This window comes from Meleagris gallopavo, chromosome 1 (genome assembly GCF_905368555.1).
Source record: "Meleagris gallopavo chromosome 1, MGAL_WU_HG_1.1, whole genome shotgun sequence".
NCBI classification, from domain to species: domain Eukaryota; kingdom Metazoa; phylum Chordata; class Aves; order Galliformes; family Phasianidae; genus Meleagris; species Meleagris gallopavo.
In genome coordinates this window covers 192,217,862-192,242,899 of record NC_139404.1, presented here as the reverse complement: position 1 = coordinate 192,242,899, position 25,038 = coordinate 192,217,862, and the positions used below count along the sequence as shown (strand labels likewise).

Here is a 25,038-nt window from a genome sequence, read left to right as displayed (position 1 = left end):
TACAGAAAAAAATCGGTACAAACTAGCTTTATAATGTGTGCTCTTTCTGCTGTGGAACAGGTTGCCCAAGGAAGCTGTGGATGCCCCATCCCTGCAGGCATTCAAGGCCAGGCTGGATGTGGCTCTGGGCAGCCTGGGCTGCTGGTTGGTGACCTGCACACAGCAGGGGGTTGGAACTGGATGAGCACTGTGCTCCTTTGCAACCCAGGCCATTCTATCATTCTATGACTTCTTGTACTGCAGCTTCACAAACTGCTTGAGAACAATATGCACGTAAGCTCCAATCCTGATTTTAAGTACTAAATGCAAACCTTCCACTGTCTTTTGCAGAACCAAAAAACAAAAGAGCAGATTGAAAACTTGCTGCAGAATGGAAAGCATAAGGAGCTGCGGGATCGCCTCTGCTGCAGGCTGACCTTTGGGACTGCTGGGCTTCGCTCTGCCATGGGAGCAGGCTTCTGCTACATCAATGACCTCACCGTCATCCAGTCAACACAGGTGAGCTGCAGAGCAGAGAACTGAAGGGGTTCAGAGTAAACTTTTGGGTCATAACTCTTCTGCTGAAAGATAAGCTGAAGGTGAAACGGAGCCGTTCAGCATCAAAAGTTTTAGGATTGCAGGAAGATGAAGTAGCTTGAACAGGTTTAATCATGTCATCATAGGATCACAGAATGGTTTGGGTTGGAAGAGAGCTCAAGGGTCACGAAGCTCCAACCCCCCACCACAGGCAGGGCCACCAACCTCCACATTTCACAGCAGCCCAGGCTGCCCAGGGCCCCATCCAACCTGGCCTTGAACACCTCCAGGGATGGACGGGGATCCACAGCCTCTCTGGGCATCCTGTTACAGCAAATGGGCATCCTAGCATAGAATCACTTCAGCTGGAATCTAACCTAAATTTATTACACTGCTCTGAAGCTGGAAAGCATTGGCTTTAATGAGGACTGTTAGGATTTTGCAAAAAGACCACCACCAAAACAATAAAACCAGAAGAAAACAAACCCCAAAAACAAAACCACCCCCAGCCCCACAAGCCTTTTCTTTTTAGCCAAAGTTGTGAACGAGGACACAAAACAAATAGCCAGTTTTATTAGGAGAACAAGCAGGGAGTAAGATGAAAAAGCAAATATAGACTGGCTGCGAAGAACATCTGTTGTAAACTCCTTAACTTGTGGGATGGCCTTCCAGTAACAGCAGTTGATAGCTTTGTTTGCAATGTATTTGGATAGTGTGGTTAAGTGCCTCTGCATTACTGTAGCTTTGTCTTTAACTTTTGTTTTAAAACAGAGAGGCCAGTAAGTAGTTGGAGTGGACTGAACCTCAGACTGCAAACCTGGTGTTACATCCTGCATCAGAGAAGCTGATGCTTCATGTCTTATCTGTGATTTAATATTTATACTTGGCTTAGAGATAAAATCATTGAATAATTTGATAAGAAACCATTGTAAACAACAAAGTTTGGAGTGTTTTAGTGATGGACTTCTTGATACGACTGTTGGAGAGATCTTGGAACTTGACTGCCATTTTGGTAGTTGTGCATTGGGTTTGAGGAGTGCGCTGCTGCTAGAAAGGGTCTTATGGGATGGGGTAAAGTTTTGGACCCACAGGCTTTAGTCTTAATTTCCTTCTGTCACAGTGATGAGGCTCCATGGTGTATGTTAGAAGGGCACAGGAGCTGGTACATGGAATTGAGGAGCTGTAGGGTCACAGAGGTGGTGAACACTGGCGGCAGAGGCTCCTCACTGCTAACACATCTTTCCCTTGAACTGGTTTTGGCTATTAGGACTAGCTCTTTAAGCTGATTGACAACCAAGACTAGTTTAAGCCAGTAGGAAACCCTCTGGACTTGTTCCTTCAGTGCCTTGTACCCTTCTTTTTTTCTCTGTGTTGATTTTGGTCTTGAATGCCAGAAAAGGAGTGGAAAATGATCGGATTTCTCCAGTTCCCTCCCTGCTACTCCTTTAAGCAATGTTTGAATGTCCAAATAAATCAACATCTTGATTAACATAGGGCTTTATCATCTCTGCTGTTCTTTATGAGTGTTTTGCTCATAGCAGGTGATACATTCTTTCTCCAAAGCTTGGTCCCTTGTTGATTTCTTCTTTCTCCACCTTTTAAGTAAAAACACCTTGGGAAGGATGGTTGTTGATTTGGTTACTGATCAGAAGTGCTCCATGCTCCTTCTCCATATTGCTGTCCCACAGTGGCTTTGTTCTTCAGCTTATTATTGTACAGTACTGGGGCCCATCTCAGTTGATGTGTTGCTCTGTCACTTTTTCCCCTCAAACAGCTTGATTAAATGCTTAATCTTCATTACTAAGCTCCATAAGAAATTCATTGAGAATACATTTCAAGTAGATCTGTCATTGCCCTGACTGTAAGTGTGTCTAACAGGAGGCTGAGTAGTGATTTATCCAGGGTTGTGATCATGCTATATGATCATTCCTGACGTCGATAGTCACTCTTACCACCATAAAGCACGTGCAAATGTTAAGCACAAAGCAGTTGGATTCCTATGGATTCCTAGTATCTAAAATACAGCTTTGTGCCAGCCCAGTGGAGGCGGTAGGAAGCAAGGAAAGGGAACTGTTAAATCCTGAAAACAAACAGTGTGAGTCAGCAAATGGATGCTCCGTATTTCCCTTCCTTCTGAACATACAAATGGGTTTGGACTGCGTGTGTTAAACACACTTAATGTCCTTATTCTTGAGGACTGAAAACAAACTGATCTATTTGCCACCATTTATTATTCTCAGAACATCAATAGAAAGTTCTCGTTAGGATAAACGTGTTGAAACTTGTCTGCTCTGTCAGCTGTTTTGTTGGTAAATGGCACTTCAGCCATAAGATAAAGGGGCTTTTATTTCATGATTTATGAAGGGTTACTAAAGTCTTTCATTGTAACACTCAGAACTTAAACGTTTTTATATAGCTCTGGCTGTGCAAGTTAATGCTCTGAAATCAGACCCTCACAGATAGGACTGAAATAATTTGTTTTCTGTTGGCTCAGTGCAAAGTTAGGAAGGCTTGGAGCAGGCAGGACTCTGTTAAAGCTGCTGACACTGCTGATGGCTGACTTGTACACCTGCAGCCCAAGCTTCTAAGGTGAAACCAAATTCCAGGAGTTCTTTATACTTTCCAAAGAAGAGAAACAGCATGCTGGAGCTCACCAGAGTTTGAAGCCTGACCTTGTGTCTGACTGTTTGGTCTTTTTGATTTCATCTTAGGTCTAACGAAGTTTGCTTTAGGTTTCTAGCATCTAAACTGGACATCTTAGAGTGATGATGCTTCCTTCAGCTCTGGCATCAGCAAGTCTGCAGATGACACTGAGTGGAGTGGTGCAGTTGATACAGCAAAAGCTGTGGATACCCCATTGCTGGAGCTGCTCAAGACCAGGGTGGATGGGGCCCTGGACAACCTGATCTGATGCCTGATTTAATGGCTGGCAATGCTGTTCACAGCACAGGGTTGAAATTAGATGATCTTTGAGGTCCCTTGCAACCCAACCCAAGCCACTCTGGGATTCTTTAGGATCAAAGCCAACATCTTGCTAGTGCAGAGGAATGAAGAGCTGTCACCCCACTCTTCAGCCAACGCAGCCTGCTGAGTTTGGAGCTGCTCATATGTTGAGCTCCTGAGGTCTGCATGCTGCCTTTGTTTGCTGTGGCTCATGGAAGCGTGTCTGGGCTTGGCTCAGCTGGCCAAGTGTTAAGCACTCTTGGCAGAAGGCTCTCTCTGCACACCTTCTGATTTAAGCCGTGTATCAAAACCATTTATCAGGCTAGAAAAAGCAATCAGGGAAGCAGATAAAAACTTATTTCTGAAGTAAATTGCATTAGACTTAATCTGTTCAATTGAGTGCTTCTGGCTCTCTTATTTCAGAAACTAATGATGCTAAGAGAGTTTTGCAGGACCTTAACCTGAAAATAGGCAGTGCTGTCTCTAAATCTGTCTTTAACTACTACATACCATTCAAATACTAGAATGGTCTACTAGAATTGCACCTTAGACATTCATTATTCCTTAGACATAGGTGTAATGAAAATACTTCCTTTCAGTTAAAATAAACCTTTGTTAAGATGCATGCTTAAGCACATGCTGTGTTCTTGAGGGTATGATTATGTTGATGCCATGAAAAGTCAGCTGCAGGAGGGCATAGATATACAGGAGCTGCTTCTCATTCTTCTGAAGATTGTAGGGACATAACTTGTGCATAAAGCCTATTTTTCTGTCCTGTTTAACATCCAAGTGTTCATCGTTTGGATGTGAGGGTGAGGAAGGAATCTGATGTGTGGAAGATTCTGGAGATGCTGGGGCTGCCAGAAGGGAGGGTTCAGTGAATGGTTTTACTTTTACAAACAGAGTTCTGTGCCTTTCTGTGCTCCCACGTGGATGGGAGCATCCTTTGCCCAAGGAGGTTGTGGATGCCCCATCCCTGCAGGCATTCAAGGCCAGGCTGGATGTGGCTCTGGGCAGCCTGGGCTGCTGGTTGGCGACCTGCACACAGCAGGGGGTTGGAGCTGGGTGAGCACTGTGCTCCTTTGCAACCCAGGCCATTCTATCATTCTGTGATTCTATGATCCTTTGTCCTGTCTGAGCTTACCTTGGCTTAAGCAGTTTGCCTGTCCCTGTTTGTTCCCTGTTTCTATGCAGTTCCAGTTCACATCATGTGGTGCTGCTTCATTTGTAAACCTTTCTTGTGCAATTTCCTGGGGTTTGAGGAACGAGTTCAGGATACACTCTACAGTGTGCCCTGACATCAGGATTCTACTAGCCAAACAAGCACCTCTTGCTAAGAAACCTCTGGCTCACCTCCCTGTGTCATGTTCAGTCCGTTCCATCCAAACATGAGCATGTTCTTCCCATTCCCCTGCCTCATATCTCTTTAAAACCACGAGTGAAAGATCTTGAAGTTGTTGGGATGGTACAAAGGTGACCTCATGCTATGAGCCAGCATCCACAGCCTCCTTGGGCAACCTGTTCCAGTGCCTCACCACCCTCTGCATGAAAAACTTCCTCATCAGATCCAACCCAAACCTCCCCTGGCTCACTTTAAAACCATTCCCCTTGTCCTGTCACCACCCACCCTCACAAACAGCCGTTCCCCCTCCTGTTTATCCGCTCCCTCCAAGTACTGGAAGGCCACAATGGGGTCTCCCTGCAGCCTTCTCTTCTCCAAGCTCAACAAGCCCAGTTCCCTCAACCTTTCCTCATAGGAGAGGTGCTGCAGCCCTCTGATCATCTTAGTGCCCTCCTCTGGACCTGCTGCAAGACATCCAGATCCTTCCTGTGCTGAAGTCAGATTAGGTTCATGACTTAAAACTTGCTGGTAGTACCAAAAGTCAGATCTACAGAAGGACACATCAAGGAATTGCTTTTAATGCAGTTATTCTTAATACTTCCTCCATCTACTCACCGCCGAGGTCTTCTCTGAGAAATTGCCATTGGAAATGCTCTGCTGTGATGTACAGGAGACAATTTGTGTTTGTGCTGCAGTGTGTGCCAGCGAGTGACTTCAATGGGGCAGGTCAACAGCAATAAACTTGCTTTTGAAAAAAATGGGTAAGGAGGAAGCACGCTTTTAATGCAAGGTTAGATGTGTAGGATGAGCATTCGGTGCTGAAGAGATGCCTGACTTGTGCTGGGAGCACAGGGATAAAGACAGGTGTTGACCAACACTGTCCTTGCAGTCTGGGTGGATGGATTTAGAAAAAAAATAATGGATTTTTATCAATTAGGTCTTTAAAAAGATGGTTTGAATTCGAGAAGCTGCAGAGTGAAAACAAGAATATCGCTGTTCTTGCTGAGCTGTATTTTCTACTGACATTACTCTGTATGTGAAAAACATCTTTAATGTTTATGTAAACATCTTTAATGTTTAAGTATGTGACACTGGAGCTAATTCTTCCTTTTTTTTTGTCCCTTTTTTTTTTCTTTCCAGGGCATCTACAAGTATCTTGAGAGGTGTTTTTCAGACTTTAAGCAGAGAGGCTTTGTTGTTGGATATGACACACGAGGTCAGGTGACCAGCAACTGCAGCAGTAAGAAGTATGAGTATTGATTACATTTGCAAGACTAGAAATGAAATTGTGCCTTTGAATGCATTCCCTTCCATCAGAACAGTTTTGTGTTACGAAGTGTGCTCTCTTTGCCCTCACTTAGCCCATTTAAATAGTAATGAAAAGAGGCACAGACTGAGCCCTTGTAATCGCAGGAGCCCTGGTTGCTTCACTAGAGAGTTTGCAGTCTAAATGCACAAGAACAGCATGCAGACATCAAAAGCTTGATTAGCTCAGAGAGAGGTTTGGAGGTGAAGATGTAACAGAGCACAGAATCCAGTTGCTCTTCAGGAAGCAGCTGTCTTCTAAGAGTTTTCTGTTCCCCCACGTCCCTCATCTCCTAACCTTTCCTTCTGACTGTTAGATACATGCAGTGTGTTATCCAGCATGCTTTGGCATGAGGTTTTTAAACATACCTGCTGCTTTGCACGTGCAAGGCTGCCAGCCAGGTTGCCTGGATTATGCACGGTTTAAAAATGTGGAAGTATGAGGAAAACCACAGAATCACAGAATCATAGGATGGCCAGGGTTGGAAGGGAGCTCAAGGATCACGAAGCTCCAACCCCCCACCACAGGCAGGGCCACCAACCTCCACATCTCACAGAAGCCCAGGCTGCCCAGGGCCCCATCCAACCTGGCCTTGAACACCTCCAGGGATGGACAGGGATCCACAGCCTCTCTGGGCAGCTGTTCCAGCACCTCACCACTCTCACAGCAAACAACTTCCCCCTCACATCCAACCTCCATCTGCCCTCCCTCACCTTCCAACCATTCCCCTTGTCCTGCTGTTATCTCCCCTTTCCAAGAGCTGACTCCCCTCCTGTCTGCAGGCTCCCTTGAGGTCCTGCAGGCTGCACTGAGGTCACCCCGCAGCTTCTCTTCTCCATGCTGAACAAGCCCAGCTCCCTCAGCCTGTCTTTGTAGGGAGGTGCTGCAGCCTCTGATCATCTTTGTGGCTCCTCTGGACCCTCTCCAACAGCTCCCTGTCTTTCTTGTCCTGGGGGCTCCAGCCCTGGACGCAGTGCTGCAGATGGGGCCTCACAAGAGCAGAGCAGAGAGGGACAATCACCTCCCTGTCCCTGCTGGCCACCCCTCTGCTGATGGAGCCCAGGATCCCATTTGCTTTCTGAGCTGCAGGAGCACACTGCTGGCTCATGTTCAGTTTTTCATCCACCAGCACCCCCAGGTCCTTTTCTGCAGGGCTAAAAACATTCCTTTTCAGCCACACCAACATGGAATTCAGACTTGATGCAGCACAGTCTCCATGTTTCACATGCTGAAGGGGCAAACATTTCTCCGTTGTGTTTCCTTCTTCCCCTTGAGCTGACATGTACTTATAATAGTTCTAAAATCAAGCTGAACCTCCCCCAAAGAGGGCTGTCAGTCCAGTCAGCCTGCTCACCCCACACTGTGTGAGTGATGCTGTGTTTTTCTTGCATCATTTCCATTGTCAAAGGAGATGGCAGCTCTCCTGATGGTATCCTGTAATGAAGTTGATGTCAGCTATTGTGTTACAGGAGCAAAATTTCAGTGCCTTCAGCTAGAAGTTTAGCTCTCAAATTCCTTTCTGTGATATCAGGTTTCATTTGGTAAAAACTATAGTGAAATTCTGAGTACCTGAAATGTTTATTCATCGTGGGAAGGTATGGAAGCAATGGTTAATGCTTGCTTGTAAAAATAAGCGAGCAAAGATGTTTGAAATTTAATCTCTGATTGGTTTTTCCCCTGAGCAAAAGTTGTTAATTTCTGAGCTGCCTTGAAAAGAGCAGCTTCATATCAAACTGCTCTGTAAAAGAGAATGAGTTTCCCTGCTTCTTGGGAGGACGAATTTAATACAAAGGCAGGCTTTAAAGACACTGAAATTTTGGCATTCTCGTGTTTTTGGGAGCTCATGTGATCCCTTGAATTAAGGACAAGTCCCACACCAGAAGGCTCTGTATCTTTTCTTGATATCACTGCTTTATTCACGTGACTGAAGTGCCTTATGCCCTTCAAGCAGCAAATGAAAGTGCTCTGTCCAGTTCTACAGCCCCCAAATGGTTACACTGACTGTATGAAATGTAGGGAGAACAAAACGAAACGGTACGAGGATTTAAGAAACAAGCAAAATGAAAATGAGAGTAATGCCCTATGGCTGTTGGATTGTCATGGGAGTTGGGCTGACTGAATATTTTCTGTTTCATGTTGTTGGTAGACTTGCAAAGCTCACTGCAGCAGTCCTGCTGGCTAAAGATGTACCTGTATACTTCTTTTCAACGTATGTCCCTACACCCTTTGTGGTGAGTCATCGTCTTCTTTTCATTTTCTTTTTCTTTCTCAGTAATGGAGTAACCTAAATGTAGGCTTTCTTCATTAAATGACTCTTGGCCATTTAACAGTGGTGTTTATGGAGTTGGGAATAATGTTGCCATGCAACAAAACAGCACTGTTCTGAGCAAGCTTTCTCTCTGTTACCAGCTTCAAAGAGCAGATTGATGAGCTTTGAGTTTATACACTTTTCAGATAAGTTGGTGGATGTTAAGCTGTTTCTCCTCTAGCATCCTAGTAACTGTCCTAATAACCTTCTGCCAACTGCAGAATGCTTGGGTAAGTCACCATTTCTGGGTTTCTTTTTTAGCCCTATGCTGTTCAGCAGCTCAAAGCTGTCGCTGGTGTAATGATCACAGCGTCCCACAACAGGAAGGAGGACAATGGGTACAAGGTAAGGCTTAGCCCTGAAGCTGGTAGCACATTGCAGCCAGCTGCTTTCCATATTACTTGCATACCTTTGATGTGCTGGGGGGAATCTTGGCTTCTTCTGAAGCATTTGTGTGTGCACATTAGAAGGAAATGTGATTCCAAGTAACTCATCCTTCTGTAACCTTCTGAATGACACGCATTTTCATCTGAGACTGGAAGTAAAGACCATTAAAGCCTCTGTGTCTTGAACACAAATGCATTGTGACATTCCACAGAGTCAAATCAGCAGCTGGGAGGATGCTTCGGCCCTTTATTATCTGCTCACCTCTTAGGTTTAAAAACAAATATAAAACAGAGCTAGAAGTTATGTGAATCAGAATCATGGGATCATTAAGCTTGGAGGAGATCACTAAGATCATCAAGTCCAACTGTCAACCCTTCCTCACCATGCCCACTAACCAAACACAGCAGGTGAGAGCACTTTATTGCTGATTAATAAAGCTCTGTGTGCTCCCTGCAGGACTGTGTTACCTGGGCAGTGACAGACAGGTAGGTGGCTTTATTCTCAAAGCCTGGAACAGCAAACCACCCATCATATCAAATAGCACATTATTTCATTGCTTAGCTTTTCAAGAATCTAAACTGAATTCTAAACTTTAATTAAAATCAGCCTTCTGCTCAGTAGCAGCTTGGTGAGGAATGGCAATAATAGGAAAACAGTCTGACTGTGTACAGAGAGCTCCTGCAGGTGACTTCACTGCACGTGTCCTGTGCCTACTTCAGTATTTACATTGCCTGGATGTAACAAGCAATGCCAGTTTTCCAAGCACTTAGCTTATTGAGAAGCTATCATGTCTCTGTCTTTAGAGGCAAAGTATTTTATTTTTTTGTTTTTCTAGTCTTTCACAAAAACTGTTTCATCTTCAGTATATCACCCATCAGCAACTTACGAAGGTTTTGGACAGCTTGACAAGATTGTACTTTTGGAGATAATAAGTACCATCAAAAGAGGGACAGGATGGTCTGAGTAGAGAGTCTGCACAGAGAAGGCAGCTGTGCTATTGGAAACAGACTATAGGAAAACAAGCATCTGAATCAGTCTGCAACAATGGCTTTTTTTTAGCTCAGGTTTGGTAGCATTTCAGTTGTTCAGTTATGGGAAAAATGCACCTTGGCACAGTGCTTATCTGTTCTGCTTCGACTTCAGAAACAAGTTGTGCTGCTTTTTCTAAAGGATTGACAGGCTGTGCAGAAGGCAGTGCTTCTATTCTGCTTCGCTTTGTGCAGCACAGTGTGTTTCCCAGTCTGAATTTCTCATGTTCTGATGATTTCAGTCATAGCAACTGAAGAACTTTGTCTGGATAAGAGATCATTTTGTTTCAAAAATACTGTTTTGTGACTGCAGTCGTAAGCTGGGATTCCAAATGATCACAGAATCATAGAATGATAGAATGGCCAGGGTTGCAAAGGAGCACAGTGCTCACCCACTTCCAACCCCCTGCTGTGTGCAGGTCACCAACCAGCAGCCCAGGCTGCCCAGAGCCACATCCAGCCTGGCCTTGAATGCCTGCAGGGATGGGGCATCCACAGCCTCCTTGGGCAACCTGTTCCAGTGCCTCACCACCCTCTGCATGAAAAACCTCCTCCTCACATCCAACCCAAACCTCCCCTGGCTCACTTTAAAGCCATTCCCCCTTGTCCTATCTGAGAGCTGGGCCAGTCTGAAGCAGGCAGTGTGTGGAATCCTATAGCTAAGAGTATTTATGAAGTCAATAGTCTTTGTTAATAAACTGTGTCATGTTTTCCTTAAACTCCTACCAGGTCTATTGGGAAAATGGAGCTCAGATCAAATCCCCTCACGATAAGGAAATCATAAAATGCATAGAGGAGTGTGTTGAACCGTGGAATGGCTCCTGGAATGAGAACCTTGTGGACACCAGTCCTCTTAGGCAGGATCCTCTGAAGAAAATCTGTGACTCTTATATGGAGGATCTGAAAAAGATCTGCTACCACAGGTGTAGTATGGAATGAAACGATGAAATGTTCTTAAATGACGTTTTTAAGTCTTTGTGGTTCACAGAAGCTGAGTGCTCTGCTCTGCCACAAACATCACTGCCTGCCTGAGGCTGTTGTCCCGTCCTCCTCCTGCTGGGAGGAATCTTCAGTCCCCATTCTGCCTCACCCCATCCCTTCCCTGATGTGTCATTACAGTACATGGTCGTCTTCTTTAGGCCTGAACCCTACTTAAGGACTTCAGGCACAAGTCTGGTCACTGCCTTGGAACACGAGGCTACAATAGTTCACCCTGATGTGAAGCGTTTTATTTAAGGCTGAAAGGATTTTGAAGAAAATGCAGTGATTCAGGGCGAAGGTGCATGAAGTGGAACGGGATGGATAAGTTTAAATGTTAGTTGGGAGAGAGGTGAGTAAAAGGAGGAGGAGGAGGATGAGATAGAGCTGGAGTAAGATCTTCAGGATGGTGGAACGAGTTTGATGCAGAAAAGGATGGTTCATCCTTGAGGGATTTTCAGCCAGCTCAGCAGTACGTAAACATCTTGTATTAAGGGATGAGAAACTCGAAACAGCAGTTTCTAGCAAAACTCATTTTTTCATTGAAATTATTGTAGAAACTAGCCAAATAGGATCAAGTGTAACTGCCTTTTCTTTAGTTGGTGCTTTCCTACATAAAAGTGGTCTTGAAAAGTAGCTGCAGCCTTACTGAATTTCTTCTTTCCTTATCAGGGAGCTAAACATGCAGACAAATTTGAAGTTTGTTCACACCTCATTTCATGGAGTTGGACATGACTACGTGCAATGGGCTTTCAAGGCATTTGGCTTTCAACCTCCCATTCCTGTACCTGAACAGAAAGATCCAGACCCAGACTTCTCTACTGTCAAATGCCCAAATCCTGAAGAAGGAGAATCTGTGCTGGTATTTCATTTTCTGCTTTGTCTCATTTATGTGTTCTTGTGGACTTTCCTTCATTTAAATAAGATACTCTGATGAAAAACAAATTGGGGAGGGCACGGAGAGTACCTGGCTTTGAGCTGTGTTAAACTCATCGAGCCATCTGTGTGAGATCTTGGGGTTGTTTTTGCGTGTTGTGTGTAACTTAAGAGCAAGAATGCATTTACAGAATCACAGAATGGCTTGGGTTGGAAGGGAGCTCAAGGATCATGAAGCTCCAACCCCCCACCACAGGCAGGGCCACCAACCTCCACATCTCACAGCAGCCCAGGCTGCCCAGGGCCCCATCCAGCCTGGCCTTGAACACCTCCAGGGATGGACGGGGATCCACAGCCTCTCTGGGCAGCTGTTCCAGCACCTCACCACTCTCTCCCTAAAGAGCTTCCCCCTGACATCCAACCTCAATCTGCCCTCCTTCAACTTCCAACCATTTCCCCTTGTCCTGATTTTGGTTCTGTGATTTGGTTCCCTTTATTTGGTTCTGTGATTTTTTCCCCTCCCTCTTCTCCCATTAGGAATTGTCACTGAGACTTGCAGAGAAGGAAAATGCTAAAGTAGTCGTGGCCACTGATCCTGATGCAGACAGACTGGCAGTGGCAGAGCAGCAGAAGTAAGTAAGGGGACCTTCTGTTTTATCTCTTCATGGAGGATAGGTTGTGAAAATGGCTGTGCCCCAAAGACACGCACCTTAAAGGCACACCTTCCTGTTGTGACTTAGCTCTGTGGGTATTTTCATAGAATGATACAATCACAGAATGGCCTGGGTTGCAAAGGAGCACAGTGCTCATCCAGTTCCAACCCCCTGCTGTGTGCAGGTCACCAACCAGCAGCCCAGGCTGCCCAGAGCCACATCCAGCCTGGCCTTGAATGCCTGCAGGGATGGGGCATCCACAACCTCCTTAGGCAACCTGTTCCACTGCCTCACCACCCTCACATCTACTTTTTTCTCATAGACTAGGCAAATAAATGCTGCCTCGGGAGAGCTAGCTGTTGTGGTGTCTTGTTTTTTGCTTCCTGCCTTCTTTATATTGAGTAGAAATTATTTTTCTTTCACTAACAGGCCAAAATTCTGCTAATTGTGTAAGTAGTAATTTCCTATTGTTCAGGCAGTGCCTGACTGCAGTGTGTAGACAATAGAGATTGCTATACTGGTAAATTATAAGATCCTAAGCTACTGGGAAGTTGATACAAAGGTAACTAAATGGGTACCTTTGCTTGCTGGCAGAATGCAGTGGGCTTGTAAATCATCGAGATGTGAGCAATGTGGAGTCCTCTTGGTAGGTTGGCTTTGCATAGAGCAGCCTGTCAGTAGTGTGCTCAGACTCCTGTTGTTGCAGTGACTGCAGAAAATGTCTCCCCCTGCTTGAATCCTCCTGGGAAACCTGAAAGAGCTCTTTTCTGTGCTGTCTGCAGTGGCTGCTGGAAGGTGTTCACTGGCAACGAGCTGGCGGCGTTGTTTGGTTGGTGGATGTTTTCTCGCTGGAAGGAAAATTGCTCCAAAGATGCTGATGTGAAGAATGTTTACATGCTTGCGACCACGGTTTCCTCGAAAATTTTGAGGGCAATTGCACTTAAAGAAGGATTCAACTTCGAAGTAAGCCAGGGGTTTTACTGATGTCATCTTGCAGAGTAAAATCTGATCATAGAATCATAGAATCACAGAATGGCCTGGGTTGGAAGGGACCTCAAGGATGATGAGGCTCCAACCCCCCACCACAGGCAGGGCCACCAACCTCCACATTTCACAGCAGCCCAGGCTGCCCAGGGCCCCATCCAAGCTGGCCTTGAACACCTCCAGGGATGGACGGGGATCCACAGCCTCTCTGGGCAGCTGTTCCAGCACCTCACCACTCTCTCTCTAAAGAACTTCCCCCTGACATCCAACCTCAATCTGCCCTCCCTCACCTTCCAACCATTCCCCTTGTCCTGCTGTTATCTCCCCTTTCCAAGAGCTGACTCCCCTCCTGTCTGCAGGCTCCCTTGAGGTCCTGCAGGCTGCACTGAGGTCACCCCGCAGCTTCTCTTCTCCATGCTGAACAAGCCCAGCTCCCTCAGCCTGTCTTTGTAGGGAGGTGCTGCAGCCCCCTGATCATCTTTGTGGCTCCTCTGGACCCTCTCCAACAGCTCCCTGTCTTTCTTGTCCTGGGGGCTCCAGACCTGGATGCAGTGCTGCAGATGGGGCCTCACAAGAGCAGAGCAGAGGGGGACAATCACCTCCCTGTCCCTGCTGGCCACCCCTCTGCTGATGGAGCCCAGGGTCCCATTTGCACTGAGCAGTTTCTCAGTGCACATTACAGTTGTATCATTCTGTGGTATCAATTTATGCAAAATCTGCAAGTAGGCTGTAACAGGCAACACAGAACTTTAATTAATTGCGTGTCCCTAAATGTTTTCATTTTGGTTCTTCTCCTAAAGAGACATTCAGGAGATGAACATGTGCAACTTGATGTTTTTGCTTCAAAAATGATATGCTATTTGATGGAATAGTAACAAACCCTTAAAGAAATCACAGTGTTCTTCTAGGTGCACCAATCACTGGTAGGTTTTAATCACAGAATCATGGAATGATAGAATGGCCTGGGTTGCAAAGGAGCACAGTGCTCATCAGTTCCAACCCCCTGCTGTGTGCAGGTCGCCAACCAGCAGCCCAGGCTGCCCAGAGCCACATCCAGCCTGGCCTTGAATGCCTGCAGGGATGGGGCATCCACAGCCTCCTTGGGCAACCTGTTCCACTGCCTCACCACCCTCTGCATGAAAAACTTCCTCCTCACATCCAACCTCAACCTCCCCTGGCTCACTTTAAAACCATTCCCCCAGTTCAGATTGTAATAGAGGAGCCATTCCATTAAGATCTTTCACATTGTTCCATTAAGGATGTGTTTGAGTTCTGCTGTCTTGTAGTGAATTTCATTATCTCACTAAATGCTGTTCACATTTCTTGAAAATTTGCCTGGAAAACAGGTAGGAATTTATAGAAGTCTGTGGTCTCTCTAGAAGTTTCCCCTCTCTGTGCTTTCTTTTTCTCCAAGAACAGCTGCTAAAATGTTGGCTGCTTTTGTTTGACTCATAGAATCACAGAGTCACTAAGGTTGGAAAAGACCTCCAAGATCATCCACCCAACTGTAAGAACACAGGCTGCACTTTTCTCTCCCATCACCCAACACCACTGCTTATAATGTCTGTAACATTTCCTTTCTGTGATTGATTGTCTCATCACATAAGCACAACAAGAAGAAAGATCTCTTACCTCAGAGAGAACCAGAGTCTCTCAAGCACACTTATTCTTCAACTCCACATTCTGGTCCATTGCAGATGTCATCTGACACTTTGCCTTAGATTCATATTCTGAGCAGAATCCCAGACTTGTCTAATGATTGTCTTTACCACCTCTATTCTGTTGATCAATTTTTGAGATAGAAATTCAGGAAAATGATGTCAAGAAAAGCATCCTTCAGCTTTCGTGTGTTGACTCTGTGTCAGACTTCCCCATTGACCCTAAAATCCTGAATCCATCACCTTTTCTTTTTCCCCTCTCACATTTTCAATCTGATGCCTCCTTTTTCTTCTGAACTTCCATGTCTGACACACAGGGTTTCAACTCTAGGAAAAATCCTGGAGGTGGAAAGAGGAGCAGCTGCACTTTATTGCTCGACTTGAAACCAAGTGGTGAAGAATTGGAATGCAATGCAATCCGTTTTATTTTTCCTATTTCAGGAAACACTCCCTGGCTTCAAATGGATTGGAAGCAGAGTAAAAGATCTCCTAGATAATGGAAAAGAAGTTCTTTTTGCCTTTGAAGAGTCTATTGGTATGCCTTGGATATCACTTTCAACTGTTGGGAACTGTGCAGGGGGAATGTATCTAAAAAGTGTGGTCTTGGTTGCTGAACTGCTGTTGTTTCACAGCCTGTTAGCTGAGGTTTAGCTGGATCTGTTCTTAAGCAGTATAATGTCTTTTGGGTCCTCTCCATATACACCAATATAGCAGGTCCTTCAGGAGCCCAGCACTGCCCTCTGGTAAAATAAAACCTAAAAGACTACTTTATACCAGCAGCCAAAGAGAAATCTAGCTGCCTAATGTGGATAGAATCATAGAATCATAGAATCCTTAGAGTTGGAAGGGACCTTTAAAGGTCATCTAGTCCTGCTGACATACCTGGAGTGCTCTGTTGGCCTTGGCAGTCTTGCTAACACCACCCATTGGTATAGAACTGTGCAGTGGATGTTTCAGCTATAGGAGTTCTCTGCTTCTGCAAGATGAAGAGCAGCTTTTTAGGATACCATATTCATACCCAGTACAGCGTTTGAAAACGAAGCCCTTACTGAAAAGCATTTATGCCCATACCAGTTCCCTCCCATATTCATAGAATTCAAGAAGGTTCCAGCTGTAAAGAATGAAGATCTTGCTGATGAATCCCTTCAGAAAGAAGGCAGCTTGGCAGTGCTGTGGAGCACCATATTGTCTGTTACCAAACCTGTATCAATACCAGTTCTTTTGATTCATGTTGCTGTGCTTGCACACAACAAGCAGCTGATACGTTTAGTGCTGTGCCATGAAAGATCCCCTCAGAGAAGAGATGTTATCAGACTGGAATGAATTGATGATAGCACGTATCTTTCTATCACTGTGACCCCTAAGTTAGCTAGGTTTCATGGAAGGGAGCACTGTGCCATTTTAAGGACAGCACGGATATATCAACCAGTTTGCACTTCCCTGGAAGAGAAGTAAAACTTCACCCATGTAAATCAGTGTAATAGTGTGCCAGTTTTGTATTCCACAGTCCTTTTGTTATCTCTAGGCTTCATGTGTGGCACCTCAGTGTTGGATAAAGATGGTGTGAGCGCAGCTGTGGTCATAGCTGAAATGGCAGCCTACCTGGAAACCAAGAACCTGTCGCTAGCACAGAAACTCCTAGAGGTGTATGAAACGTAAGTTGCCTTTTTCATTCATGTTTTGGACAAAGCTGTACCAGGGGAGGTGCAGGCTGGACTTCAGGAAAAGAAATCTTTATAGGGAGGGTGGTTGAACATTGGAACAGGCTTCCTAGAGGGGTGGTTGATGCTTTGTGCCTGTCAGTGTGCGGGAGGCATTTGGTCAGCACACTTATCAATATACTCTAGCTTATCTGCCTACCCATAAAGTGGCTGATGATCATTGTAGGTTGCTTCCAACTGAACTATTCTGTCTTGTCCTAAACCACTGGCTTTTATTTCTCTGGAGCTGAAACCCTTCCTCGAATTTAAAAAGAGCTGCGAGATGTTTTGAGTAATGCAATCAAATCTGCTTCAGACTCCAAAGATTTGCTTGTAAATATGTGTTCCACAGCTATGAGAACTGTATTATTTTCCCATTGTTCCTTTTTTTTTTTCTTTTCCAAACAGACTTCCTTTAGATACCAAATGTGCAGAAAACTTCTGAATGTTTTAACTGAAAAGAGTCATCTCCTTGTAGGTATGGATATCACATATCAAAAACTTCCTATTTCTTGTGCTATGATCCTCCAACCATCAAGAGGATATTTGAGAGGCTTCGGAACTTTGATGGCCCTCAGTCTTATCCCAAGTTCTGTGGTGATTACAGCATATTGCACGTACGAGACATTACCACTGGCTATGACAGCAGCCAGCCCAGTAAGAAGTCGGTGAGTTACGAAGCATTTTGCAGGAGGACTTCTCTTTTTTGAAGAGATTGAAAGTTGAATACACCAACAGCTATGCAGGAAGATACACTATGGCATCTTAGATGGCAGTTTAATTAATGCAGTCTACTAAGATGGCTTAACTGGGGAGAAAACTACTTCTGTGTGAAATGACTTTGCTGTTGTTTTACCTTTTTCCTATAGAATGATAGAATGGCCTGGGTTGCAAAGGAGCACAGTGCCCACCCAGTTCCAACCCCCTGCTGTGTGCAGGGTCACCAACCAGCAGCCCAGGCTGCCCAGAGCCACATCCAGCCTGGCCTTGAATGCCTGCAGGGATGGGGAATCCACAATGAACTTTGTTAGCTGGGGTGACTTTGGTGCTCCTGCAACTCTTCTGCCATCTAGTGGGTTTCCAGATGTTGGAATTTCAATGGGAGTAAAAAACAATCCAGTTATCCTAAAATACTGATCCACAGGGTAGTTCTATCTGTTAGGCTGCAATGATTTGTTCTAGCTTATTGCCCCGGCTGCTGGATATACAAGACATGCTTACTTAGCTCTGTAAATATTGGTTGTTGTATTTAAACACAAACCAAAGCAACGTATTTGTGTTAGTTGGGGCGTCCCGTAATCATCTTTTCTTGTTGATGTAGGTGCTGCCTGTGAGTAAAAGCAGTCAGATGATCACCTTCACGTTTCAAAATGGTTGTGTTGCCACCCTTCGGACGAGTGGGACAGAGCCAAAGATCAAATACTACGCAGAGATGTGCGCTCTGCCCGAGCAGAGGTCAGTAGCAGCTCTGTGTGCAGACATCACAGCATCCTTGGGCTGAAAGGGCAGTGCTGAGGCATCATTCCTTCATGGAAATGGATTCCTTTGCTGCCTCCTCAGAGACCTGAGCCATCCCTCACTGCTCCAGCCTGTTAAACTGCCTGGAGCGTTGCAGTTCCTGCTCACATGAGATCCCCTCTGCAGTGGATAAGGCAAAGAGCTGAGTTTTAAGCATCTGCTGCTCTAGGAGGGTTCATTTGTTAACCTAATTGCTCATTTTTTGTAAGCTAAAGTGTAATGAAGTGCTGCCGCTGGCAAGCATGCTCAAATCCAGGTGGATTCCTACTGTATTTAGGAATCTGCTGTGGTGCTCCAAGGTACTTGATAGTAATTAGATGTCTGTCTCCTCTTTATAGCCACCTGGGATCAGCTTCTTCCAGTTAAGAAGCATTAAATATATCTCTATATGTAAAAAAAACCACGGGGGTATGTTTAGAGGGTTGAAGTCAGAAGTGCAGATGAGGAGCTTAGGTTCTCAGTCTAAGATGAAGCAGAAAACTGAAAACAGCACAAAAGGGGCCTTTGAATCAGCACTGGCAGGAATTGAGGATGAATTTATTTCTCACCGCGTGTTTTGGTCAGATTCAGGCAGGCAGTGGATAACAGAGGCTTGACTCCATTGAAATGAGTGTGTGAGTGGAGACAAGAGTCCATGCCTACACAGCTTCTCACAGGATGCTGAATTTTCTTTTAAATACTGATTATTGCTCCATGGATTTCTCACACAGGCACAGCCCATCTTTTGAATTGTCTTTTAAGACTGTCCTGAGTTGAGCAGGGATTAACAGCAGGTCAGAGAAGGGTTGGAGTTCTCCACTCCAATTTTCTGAATGGCAGCAATTACCAGAAGCTCCTTTTATTGGGTAAAAGCTTGCTTGTCGTCTGCTCTATGAACACATACTGTATATGTGGGCATGGAAATTCTCCATTCAGCTTCCACCTGAAAGTAGGCAAGGTACCATCTGATGAAAAGTAGGATCTGGTTGAGACAATCAGCAAGGAAGAAGTAAAGAAATATTGCCCTTAACTTAAGCTTAACACATCTGAGGGCTGAAGTAGTTGAGAGAGGAGCACTTGAGATGCTTTGATGCATCATTTGGGCTTTTGCTGTTCACTCTGGTAAGTCAGAAAAACACGGTGACCTTTTAATTGCAATAACACCACTGGTTAACAGCAATTTTGATCTAGAACACAAAACTGAAAACTTTCAGGCTTCCCTGGTTCAAAGCACAAAATGCTCTGCAGCTGCTTCAAAACACACTCCTTTCTGTAATAGCCTTGCAAGCATTTCTTTGAGTTTCAGCTTACTGATTATTCTTAAAGGCTGAGCATTGGGAAAGCCAGTTCTATTGCAGCAGCTTGAGGTGTGTTTTTTAAAAGGAAGGGTGACCTGAGGGGCAGTGCTGTACGACAGGCTCCATACATGAGCAAAGCAGAAGGAAATAACAAGCCTGCTTTGTCTCTTTGAACACTGAGTTCCTCTTCCTCCAGTGAGACATCAGGGTAGGAAAGGGGGAATGCATCTTTAAAGGAGCGTGGCACTACAACCCTCCTAAACTGCAGTTTAGTTAAAATACCCTTGAAGGACAGCTGGACTCTGTGTAGAGAAGAGCACAGAGGGTATCTGCCTCTTCTATTTGGAGCAATTCTGACTTTTTCATCAGTGTATAACCCATGTTTTGCAGTCTTGCATCGTTTTTGCAGCCATTCATTCTAGAATTACAGTTGACCTCTAGTGGCCATTTTTTCCCCGTTTAAATTAATTTTGCAATAGTCCTTACCAGGAAATAGCTTATTAAAGCAAGCAGATCATAGAATTGTAGAATCATGGAATGGCCTGGGTTGCAAAGGAGCACAGTGCTCATCCAGTTCCAACCCCCTGCTGTGTGCAGGTCACCAACCAGCAGCCCAGGCTGCCCAGAGCCACATCCAGCCTGGCCTTGAATGCCTGCAGGGATGGGGCATCCACAGCCTCCTTGGGCAACCTGTTCCACTGCCTCACCACCCTCTGCATGAAAAACTTCCTCCTCACATCCAACCTAAACCTCCCCTGGCTCACTTTCAAACCATTCCCCCTGTCCTATCACCACCCACCCTCACAAACAGCCGTTCCCCCTCCTGTTTATCCGCTCCCTCCAAGTACTGGAAGGCCACAATGGGGTCTCCCTGCAGCCTTCTCTTCTCCAAGCTCAACAAGCCCAGTTCCCTCAACCTTTCCTCATAGGAGAAGTGCTCCAAGCCCTCTGATCATCTCAGTGCCCTCCTCTGGGCCCTTGAATAGGAAATACAACAAAGCAAATCACACAGAATCACAGAATGGGCAGAGTTGGAAGGGACCTCAAGGATCACGAAGCTCCAACCCCCCACCACAGGCAGGGCCACCAACCTCCACATTTCATAGCAGCCCAGGCTGCCCAGGGCCCCATCCAACCTGGCCTTGAACACCTCCAGGGATGGACGGGGATCCACAGCCTCTCTGGGCAGCTGTTCCAGCACCTCACCACTCTCACAGCAAACAACTTCCCCCTCACATCCAACCTCAATCTGCCCTCCCTCACCTTCCAACCATTCCCCTGTCCTGCTGTTATCTCCCCTTTCCAAGAGCTGACTCCCCTCCTGTCTGCAGGCTCCCTTTAGGTCCTGCAGGCTGCACTGAGGTCACCCCGCAGCTTCTCTTCTCCATGCTGAACAAGCCCAGCTCCCTCAGCCTGTCTTTGCAGGGAGGTGCTGCAGCCCCTGCTCATCTTTGTGGCTCCTCTGGACCCTCTCCAACAGCTCCCTGTCCTTCTTGTCCTGGGGGCTCTAGCCCTGGACGCAGTGCTGCAGATGGGGCCTCAGGAGGGCAGAGCAGAGGGAGACAATCACCTCCCAATAGAGAGGGAAGCCAGTATTTGTCAGATGCTGAAGCATCCTCATATTGTTGAACTGCTGGAGACACACAGCTCAGATGGAATGCTTTGCATGTAGCAAATCCATCCCCCTCAGCTCTTGCTTTTCATTTGGTTATTTTTCGAGTCCTGGTGTTCCTCAGACCTCTGACATCTCTCTGTTGTCTTCCAGTGACAGATCTGTGCTGGAAGAAGAGCGTCAGAAGCTCGTGGAAGCTCTGATTGAGAACTTTCTGGAGCCTGATAAGAACGGACTCATCTGGCGCTCAGCTTAGCTGTCCTGCAGCTGGTGTTGGAAGGAGCCACTGTGCTGCACCGCGTCCAACCAAGGAACCAAGAACAGAACTCTGTTTACTGTGTGCCTGTGTGTGTGTTTGTTTAAACCAGCAGCTATGGTTTTAGTCTGTTCAGAAGCAGCATTCTTTTGTCAGTTGGGATAAGCAGAGAAGGGTGGAATGTACTGCCTGGAATTTGCCCTGTAATTTCCCCTTCTTTTGACCAAAGGCTCGTTGACCTTCGCAGCGCCAACAAACTGCCACAGCAGGGTTAAAACAGTTGGTCTGTGGCCACTGATTCTTGTCTTAAACTGCTTTCAGGTATCCAGGACACCTTGGTTGGAAGTGATCACCCCGAGCTGACAAAAAGCTCTGCTTCTTCGTAGCTGTTGTGTGTGTGTGTTGGTGGTGGTGTTCCAGCTCTTACATCCCAAATCCATTCAAGTAGAGTTCAGTGCTTTGCATACCTGGTTGAGGCAAGTTGCTCCAATTGGACATTTTCCACTTAGTTTGTATCCTTCTCTTGGTGGAGGTGCTCTCCGTGCGTTGTTTCTTTCCTATGTGTATCTCCAAACACTTGCTGGGGTGTGAAACAATAGTGGCAACACATGCAGTCTGGTTTTTGGGTTATTCAGTAGGAGGCCGTCCTGGAGCTTCCAAAAGGACAGAGACCCACTCACCTTTGGTTAAACTGCCTATTCCGACTGCTGTGGGCTTTGTAACCCCTTCTTGTCCCACAGCTCTGAAGGGACTGGAATGATTTTTTTTTACTGAAGGTTTCAGAAATTTAATATCTAAAACACCAACTGGGGACTTGTTGGGTTGTGATGGCTTGAAGTCATGCTGTCTAGTGAGGGAAACAAAACAAAACAGGGGGAAAGAAAGGAAAAGTGAGATGCAGACACTCTCTATTATTACTGTCTTTTACTAACTCATATTATTTGTCATATGTGATAAACTCACTTCTGCTAGAATAGCAGTTTGCCAATACTGTTGCTCTTTTTAGGTTGGTTTTTAGCAACCAGTTTCCTATCTTGGCTCGAGCAGAAAGCAATCCTGCACATCACTTCTTTTCTGACAGATGCTGATCCAGAAAAGTGTACATTTCCCCCAGTTCTGAAGTAAAGCAACACGTTCAGGAGGAATTGGGTATTGATGATTGAGGATCAAAATGAAGTCAGCCATCTTCTGGACGTCTATCCACTCACTTCACAGCAACTAAACAAGAGGAACAGATAAACCCAAGCACTCAGGTTCTGTATTGAAGGTTACGTGAGGGGAACCCAAGAGGCACCGAGGTTAAAGGTGTTGTTTTGCCACTGTTGTTGACCACCCCGTTTGCCCTCCACCCATCGTGCCCTTTTTGTGGCTTCGTGTGCATCGCATCCAAAGGGCTCTGAGGAGCTCTGGGTGTCTGCATCTGGGCGTTGTGGGGTGTTGGTGCCCACAGCAGCTTTGCACTATGGTGAGGGTGTGAATGTACGTGTGCTGCAGAAGGTCTGTGTCGCACAAATGTTTTGGTAACCCCCCCCCCTATTTATTTATTTGTTATTTTAAGGGAAAGCGTTTCCAAATGGTTCCGCAACCGAGTGAAGTGTATCTAATGCCAAAAAGTTGGGTTGTTTCTTTTTCCCCCTTCTCAGTTGTACACGTGGCTGATGTGATGAGAACGGGTGAGACGTTTATCCTGGGAGTGTACTCATTGCTCTGTGCAGCTCTGGGGAGGTGTCATAGGTGTGATGGCACATCCTCACTGCAGGGCTCAGCTCCGGGTCCTGCCCTGACCCAAAGGAGCTCTGCCCTCGGGCAGCACACTCCGATTTGGACTTGAGCACCTCCTGGCAGTTCAGATGAGGGCAGCTCACACGTGGTTGTATTTTCCATCAGCATCCTTAGCAGCTGGGTGCTGCTCGTGGTGTGAATGCCTGTAGTGAACATACAGCATCATGAGCGCAGTGCCCGGGATTCTCCTCGTCCGTAGGTGTTGAGCAGTAAGCTGCAGATGTAGAAGTGCTTCTGGAATGACAGGCAAAACATACTGAATGTATTTTAAGGGTATCATTACTATTGCTGTTTGTAAACTGCTGCTACCATTGTTTTCCTGTACCATGTTGAACCGTTGGATGTATTTATACCGTTCCACTTGAGGAACTCTTCCTCTCCTCCCTGACCCCTCATTGCTCCGACTGTGAAGGACTGTAACTCTCCCCTTGCATTGCCCTGTGACTGTGTCAGAGTTTGTTGGATTTGTGCACAATCTCCTTTCAGCTCTTGGCTATTCTTTGCTGCCTTCCAGGCAAGAACAAAGGCTTTCCAGACTCGAGCAGGAAGCGCTGATCGAACAAATGCATTCTGATTATTGTTTACGAGGCTTTCAGTTACAGTGCACCTTTTGTAAAGCTGCAGCCATCAGCTTGACCTGCGATCCAGCTGCCCGTGGTTTGTGTTTGTAGCATTTAGGAGGGCTTATTTTTGTCTTTTCTCTTTTTGCTGCGACAGACCCTATCTCACTTGGATACGTGGCAGAACTCTATTTCCAGGCTCTCAGAGGGGATCTGTGTAAGAACAGAAGACTTGCCAGGCAGAGTTTGGTGTCTGTGTGATAGAGCTTGCAGCCAGCTGTTTTATTCTAGTTGTGATGCAGTGGCCAGACCTTGATTTACATAGCTTCAGGTGGTATTCATGTCTCCCTGCAACTCTAGAGGACGCTTCTTACCGTGGCGTGAGTGAAGCAAAGGAAGGAACGTGTCTGACATGGCAGGGTTGTTCTGGAAGCCCAAGTGCAGCTCTCACTGCAGCTGCACAGCCCTGCTGTGTTTGTGGGCCCATCTGCTTCCCCTGCCCTTCCTGCAGCACGGACTCCAGCAGCAGAGAGCGGTGCAGGAGCTGCGGTCCTGTCTGTGTTGCTCTCCTGATGCCCTCAGTGCCTCAAGAGGGAAACCCTTGCTTGTATCATTCACACAGGAGACAATTAAAATGCAGTAATTTTCAGTTTCAGACACTGAGGTGATGTGCAGCACTCGGTAAGCACTCCAGAATTCACACTCCATGCTCCAGAAGCGCTCGGTGGCACCTCGTGCCCCTCTTTGGCTCCTGGGGGTTTCAGTTTGGTTTAGGAAAGGGACTGTTTGCATGGTGAGCCCTGGATTCAAGTCTGGATGGCAGGTTCCTGCCTTTGCCTCCTCAGAGTGGCTTTGTATGCAGGGAGGGAAGCAGCCAGAGCTGCACCACTCTTATCTGGAGTCCCGGTGAGTTCTGCATCTGTGCTCTTTTTATCCAGTCTCTGTTCTGTACAATTATGGCATATGACCGAGTGAGAATTTGCACTTTTCTGAAGTATTTCTGTGTGTATTGCTACGTGGATTTAGCTGAATGAAGTGTTACAAATAATAAACTGTTCTCTTGGTAGTCGCAACCCTTTGCGCTTCATCAGTGTTTCTCAGCTGAGCTTTGTTGCCTCCGAACAGAGCTGGTCTTTGCCTCGGTGCAGGGGGGATATGGGCTGAGAGGTGTGGGTTTTGGGGGCAGGGATGCACTCTCAAACTGCTGAGCAGCACAGAGGGGGGGTGGGAAGTCCCTGCAAGTGGATTTCCAGCTGCAGGTGGGTTCCTGTTCCCCGCAGCACCGCAAGAGCAGCGTTTCCTAAAACTGATCCAGTGTTTCCTAAAGCTTCATCCTTGTGCTGTGAACTCAGGA

The 25,038-nt window shown here is 46.1% G+C and overlaps 1 protein-coding gene across 1 annotated transcript in view; it reads left to right on the top strand.

Moving 5' to 3' along the window:
- PGM2L1 (phosphoglucomutase 2 like 1) overlaps window positions 1-24,757 on the top strand; it is a 57,018-nt gene extending 32,261 nt beyond the window's left edge. Inside the window, exons 2-14 of the mRNA XM_019612453.2 lie at window positions 331-498; window positions 5,942-6,048; window positions 8,254-8,338; window positions 8,677-8,760; window positions 10,560-10,753; window positions 11,481-11,670; window positions 12,222-12,316; window positions 13,120-13,300; window positions 15,421-15,514; window positions 16,505-16,634; window positions 17,158-17,347; window positions 18,001-18,134; window positions 21,240-24,757. Of these exons, the coding sequence (XP_019467998.2) occupies window positions 331-498; window positions 5,942-6,048; window positions 8,254-8,338; window positions 8,677-8,760; window positions 10,560-10,753; window positions 11,481-11,670; window positions 12,222-12,316; window positions 13,120-13,300; window positions 15,421-15,514; window positions 16,505-16,634; window positions 17,158-17,347; window positions 18,001-18,134; window positions 21,240-21,342 (1,755 nt within the window). The 3' untranslated portion in view covers window positions 21,343-24,757. The remainder of the gene's footprint in view (window positions 1-330; window positions 499-5,941; window positions 6,049-8,253; window positions 8,339-8,676; window positions 8,761-10,559; window positions 10,754-11,480; window positions 11,671-12,221; window positions 12,317-13,119; window positions 13,301-15,420; window positions 15,515-16,504; window positions 16,635-17,157; window positions 17,348-18,000; window positions 18,135-21,239) is intronic.
- Window positions 24,758-25,038: the final 281 nt, after the last annotated feature.